At 42.5% G+C, this 6,298-nt stretch overlaps 1 protein-coding gene across 1 annotated transcript; it reads right to left on the reverse strand.

The window, feature by feature from the left end:
- Positions 1 to 301: 301 nt before the first annotated feature.
- gnao1b (guanine nucleotide binding protein (G protein), alpha activating activity polypeptide O, b) lies at positions 302 to 5,252 on the reverse strand. Its single transcript, XM_062415213.1, has 8 exons — positions 5,135 to 5,252; positions 4,926 to 4,968; positions 2,397 to 2,538; positions 1,954 to 2,114; positions 1,733 to 1,861; positions 1,479 to 1,608; positions 606 to 759; positions 302 to 489 (listed from the first exon to the last, which is right to left on the reverse strand). The coding sequence occupies exons 1-8, from the start codon at positions 5,250 to 5,252 to the stop codon at positions 302 to 304; spliced, it is 1,065 nt and encodes a 354-aa protein (XP_062271197.1).
- Between the last annotated feature and the right edge of the window lie 1,046 nt (positions 5,253 to 6,298).

Raw genomic sequence — 6,298 nt, forward strand, 5'->3', positions numbered from 1 at the left:
AGCTGAATAAACCCTGGTGCTGCCACTTCTGACCATTCCAGTTGTTGACAAAGTCCCCAACAAATCATGAAACATTCAGCTCAAAAAACACATTTTCATAAGACAAAAGTGGGGTTGTGTACTGAAATCATAGTAAGAGGAAGGGAACAAATCATGACAATAATTCAGTGTGGTGTCTGACGGCAGCTCTTTGGGTCCAATTGGACGTGTAGAATTACATATTTATGTGTTTAAGTATCATCAAAATTATCATTATTAACACCTCATACTCTCCATGACAACCTCTGTGCTTGGCCAGGCCTCAGTATAAGCCACACCCTCTAAGGTTGTTTGCAATAATGATGTCAGTGACGGCATCAAACACTACCTGGATGTTTCCTGTGTCTGTGGCACAGGTCAGGTGACAGTAGATCTCCTTATTGGGAGAGCGGTTCTTACTCTCAAACTGAACCTGAATATATGCCGTAGCATCGTCGTAAGTATTAGCACCTGGAGACAAACGGAGGGAACAGAGAGAAAAAGAGACAAAGAGCATGAGAGACTTCATATGAATTGCTTTTCTCATTAAAACAACTCCATTTATAAATAAAAGGCGAGATACTGACCTGTGTATTCTGGAAAACAGATTGTCAGCGGTGACTTCTTGATCTTCTCAGCGAACAGATCCTTCTTGTTGAGGAAGAGGATGATGGAGGTGTCGATGAAGAACTTGTTGTTACAGATGGAGTCAAAGAGCATGAGCGACTCATGCATGCGGTTCTGCAGAAGGGATGAATAAAACAATGAGGTTAGTGTTACAGTGAAGAGAAACAGAGAGCATGGACTAAAATAACTAAAACATATTACAGTACATCATGCCAGTTTAACTAATACACCCCATTTAATGCTGTATTGATGTTTTACTGTCTTATAATATTGAATCGAAGTAGATTTTGTGGCTTTTAAAGTTAAATGTAAAAGTCAAAACAGATTTCTACAAAGTGATCTAAACTGACTAAAAATATAAAATATACAGCATATATATCACAGCCGGTTTCATTCAAAATCATAAATTACACTACAGTTTGATTGATATCTAAATGTATAACTGATCAGTATCAAAGTGATGGGATACAGCAGATTTTAAGGGTCTATTTGTCACTTTGTCCTCTCTCTGCTGCTTTTTATGAGGTTTCTGCCTTTTTTTTCTTGTTAAAGTTTTTTTCTTTTTTTGAATGGAAGCTCTAAGGATAAATAATAATAATTGTAAAAGCCTCTAGGACAAACTTGTGATTCTGGCTGGGCTAGAGTAATGTCATTGATCTGACTTGACTTGAGCAGATAAAAAAAAAACCTTAAAATTGTGTTTTTATAATGAGTAAGCACACAGAATATCAGCTATCTTTCTTAAAATATCTGCTTTTATAAAAACACATCGATCGATAACCATGAGTGGCGCACCAGAGGGATTCCGTCTGTATTCAATGAGTCACACTTACAGTTGTTTCATCTTCATGGAGCACCTGGTCATAACCGCTTAGAGCAACGCAGAAGATAATGGCTGTCACATCTTCAAAGCAGTGGATCCACTTCTTCCTCTCTGACCTCTGACCTCCCACATCAAATAGCCTGGGAAAAAATTCAACGAGTCAATTTAGATACAGAGCCACAATCCCTGAACCTAATCTTAAACAAAATGCCAGCTACAAAGGCCAAGTTATGTAATCATAAGTTACAACTCGGTGCACGCTACCTGAAATGGAGGTTTTTGAAGGTGAAGTGGGTTTCGACGATACCGGTGGTCTTCACTCGAGTTCTCAGGATATCCTGCTCTGTGGGCTGGTAGTCTGCCGCCCCGATCCGGTCTAGACTGTCCAGGTAGCTGAAAGCAACAGGGAGTAAGATCAAACAGGTGCACACATATATATACTTCTCACAGGTAGTTTCTCATACTGTTCTTTCACTCTAACTCACTATTGGGCAGAGTCGTTGAGCTGGTATTCCCGGGCACGGCTGAAGCACTCCACAGTCCCAGCGTCAGTCCATACACGCTTCATAGCAGTGAGAAGCTCTGCAGAGTACGGCTCTGTGTCCTCCATACGACTGACCACATCGCACACCAGCTTAGCATCCGCCTGTGAACAAGATGTTTCCCAACATCAAGGGAAAAGGGAAAAAAATAATCTTTGCTGCAGTTATATTGTAGGATTTGTATTTAATACTGTAAGATACACAGTGTAGTTTCAGCTATAAAGATGCTGAAATTTTTTATTTTTACTTATTTCTTTCTACCTTACAATCAGCTATACTTTGGCACTATGACATTTCATCCCCTAAATGCTAAGGATGTATAAATAAAGACAATTTCTTCGCAGTTTTTGTGTGAACATTTCAGCTGGAGGGTGAAGGTGACTCACTTTTCTATCCTTGTCTCCGAACTCGATGGCCAGGGAGTCCATGGCTCGGAGAATGGCTGCCAAACTCTGGATGGTGTTGCTGTAGACCACAGGCTTATACTGCTTCACATCATCCCCAGAAAAGCCATCTTCATGGATAATCCTGCATGCGCACACAGACATTAGCGCACAGGCGCAAGAGTGGACTAAACAGAAAAAAGTCACATAAACCATATGTTCCTGCAGACCTAAACAATCGTCTTTTAACATTCGAGGATAAAGGTCCACATGTTCTGGCAGATAAAGAGCTTTCTGTATCATGCAAGGTGATTTCATCTCTCTTAACATCCAACATACATCTTACTGTCTCTCCTCCTCTTTTCCACTAAAAGACATCTTTAAGTGTGTCAGTAGTGTATAATGGGACAGAAATTGATCACACTGTCAGTCTGTGATCTGTAATTGGACAGTAATGTGATATTTAAGCCATTTATAATTTATGATGGCCAGTGGAGTGGGATCAATCAATGTACTGATCAATCACACCAACACAGGACTCCACTGTTACATTTTAAACTGAAATTCACATTTAAACTGTCTTTAATATTTAAACGTCTGCAGCTCCTCTTCACCTCCTTTATGATCCATGATCGATTAGTTTAAGAGGGAAAATAAATCAGGGATAATGGTTTTTACCTATGTTAAGATATTTTATAATGGAGGTTGCTACAAATAAAGACCATTTCTGCTAATATCATCTATAATTTTATGAAATAAAATTTTAAAACGTCAGGGGAAAAGAGAAGAGGTACTAGTTTAAATAACAAAGGCTATTAAATGATTGTGACTCTTGTTTAGATGTACCAATATCTCAGTGGAAAACCTGAGTGTCTCCCTGGAGGAAAACCCTGAAACAGGAGGTGTTTTTAAATATTTTGTGCTGGCAGTGAATGTGCACATGTATGTAATTATAGATGAGAAGTAAAAAAGCCTCACAAGCCAAAGAGAGAGAGTTTAAATTATATATTATATAATATATTATGTTCATTAATGATTAATCTGGTGATTATTTTCTCTATTAATCATTTTGTCTATAAGAAATTAGTCAAAAATGCTAGTCACAGTTCTCCAGAGCCAAAGGTGACATCTTCAAATTGCCTGTTATATCAAACCAACAGTCTGAATTACTGTCACACAAGAAAACCAGTGAATATTCACATTTAATAAAGCTGAAACCAGTACATTTTAGCACTGTTGCTTTAAAAAATATTACTTAAATTGTTAACGGATTATGAAAATAGTTTGACTAATCCCTTCAGCTCTGTACAGAATGTGCAACTGAGGAAAACTTACCTGACCAATCACAGAAAAGTGTAAAAATAGATTTCCCTGACATTTCTGCAGCTGCAACTGACTAGCATGGTTAGTACACCACCCATCACTGAGGCTGCTTGTTGTTTAATTCATATAACACACATCCCATGAGCCTCTCTGTGTGTATGTATCCTTTTAACTACGACACTCTGCTATTATGAGACACATTATCAGAATATTTCGAGGTTTTTAAAGCCTTGCTTGCACCTTTTTTGGACTCTCTCACTGACCCTCCAAACTTTATGACCCACAGTATGTAGTAAAAACCCATCCATATGCTGCTTGCTCAGGCTAAAACAAACCATGAAAAGTATTTGTAAACACTATTTGGCCCTGTGTCTTGAGTTCAGGGCAGAGCAGTGACTTATGGACCACTACAGACCAGTGGGGGGTAATGAGGTGAAGGGAAGAAGAAGAGGAAGAGGGGAGGGAGAGAGGGAGGGCGGTTTGCAGTCAGTGCATTGCAGGCCGGGATGCGCTGAGCAGGACGGAGGCAGGCACAACTGCTACCCACAAACATTGGAGGGGAGATGTTTCATAGCACAAAATATACAATGGAGCGAGCCTGAAACATCTAGAAACTTAACTAAGAGGTTTAGAAAAAACAACAACAGTGATTTAAAACATCAAAGAGTGATTTAGCTTAGACAGGGGGGAAGGTTTAGATGCGGTTTTAGAAGCCATATTTCTGCGTAAATCCGCTTTATAGGCAAAGTACTCCCGGCGATATCGGGCACTTAAAGCCATTAAGATTAAAAGCAGAGGTATTCACTAATGGAGCTGTAGTGACCTCACTGTAATTCACACACACACACGCACACACTCTCTCTCTCTCTCACACACACACACACACACACACACACACACACAGAGAGGAAACAACACCCACACACTCCCTGTAGTCAAGCGGAAGAAAAAAAAAAACCTCGTTAACTACATTTCAGCACCCAGGCGGGGTGAACAGCACCCTGGGACACACCGGTGCGGCCTCCTCCGCAGCCTTCACTGTCGGTCTGCAGGAGGTGCTCGAGTCACCGGCACTCCTCCGGGGCTATACGGGCCTCTCGGAAACATGGCGGCTCAAACCTGCCTGAGCACAGATAGAAGGGGAGGAGGTGCAAATCTCGGGCCTTTCACTCTGGCTGTGACGGAGAGGGTTTAAAAAGAGGCACTTACTTCATCTGTTTGACGATGGTGCTCTTGCCGGACTCCCCGCCGCCTGAAAAGAACGGAGGGTAGAGTGAGAGCCGGCAGTGAAATCAGCACCACGGAGAGCACCTCCGCCCCATACAACCCCGCTGGGGTTTGCATGGGGCGTATGTGCTCTCCATGGTGCTGATTTTCCTCCCGGCAGCTCGCCCGGCGGCTTGAGAAGCTCCTCTTACCGAGCAGGAGCAGTTTGACGTCCTTGGCAGCGACCATCCCGTCCTCCTTCAGGTTTTTCTCGATGGCCTTGCTCCGGTCCAGAGCTGCGCGCTCCTCGGCGCTCAGTGTACATCCCATGTTTCCAGGCGAATGAGCAATCCCGTCGTCTCTCCGGTCCGCCCTGTCCCTCACCGACCGACTCTCAATCAGTGCGTTGTCTCGCGCTCTCTCGCTCGCTCGCTCGCGCTCTTCCTCCCCGCGCTGTCCGCTACAGCATTAGGCCCGGATTGAGGGCAAAACAGAGCCGGGAACCGTCTTTTCTCCGTGACTCCCGAGTGCTGTCTCTCTCTAGCTCCGTGCCCTCTCTCAGAGGGGGCTGTAGCGAGTAGGGGGGGGTGGGGTCGATGTGCTCGAGCCTGCGGGGTTGGGGTTGTTGTTAGGTGGGGAGGAGGAGGAAGGGGAGGGGGTCTCTCTCTCTCTTTCTCTCTCTTTCTTTTTTCTCTCTCTCTCTCTCTCTCTACAGGGCGGCGCTGATGATGATGATGATGGTGATGATGATGATGACAGCGAGCTCGAGCGATTTCATCGAGGAAGAGGAGAGCTTGGCTGCGCGAGACTCACCTAACGCAGACAATCTCGTTGACGTCAGAGCAGCCGAGGCAGGCGCTTTAATCACGTCCTATAAAAGATTATTCAAATGAAAGAGGCCTTTAAATGGCAAATGTTGCCCTCTTGTCTCTCGGTATTAGTCGGAATTGTGCTGTCAGTCCAACACTGATATTATTTAGTTATTCAAGCGACGCAGGGACGTTTAAACCACACAGTTCATGGTTCAAATAACATAAACAGGCCTTAAACACACAGGCATGATGGTGGACAAGAGTACAAAAACATTATTTAAATTAGCCTACATACATAATATAGTGGCATTATCAACTGTGGAAGAGTAACCATACCATATTGTAAAGTGGGGGGAAAAAAATTAAAGTCCTGCATTTAAAATGTTATATAATTAAAGATATATCAGTCTCAGTGTTGTGGAGTAACTAGTAACGGCGTTACGTAATTTAATTATAATATAAATGTAAGTGTAATCCGTTACAGTTACTGAGAAAAATATGTAATTAAATTACAGTTACTTATGAAAATGTTGATGATCTGAAGTCAGACCTTTAAGATGTTGC

The sequence above is a fragment of the Scomber scombrus genome, chromosome 1, assembly GCF_963691925.1.
Source record: "Scomber scombrus chromosome 1, fScoSco1.1, whole genome shotgun sequence".
NCBI lineage: Eukaryota > Metazoa > Chordata > Actinopteri > Scombriformes > Scombridae > Scomber > Scomber scombrus.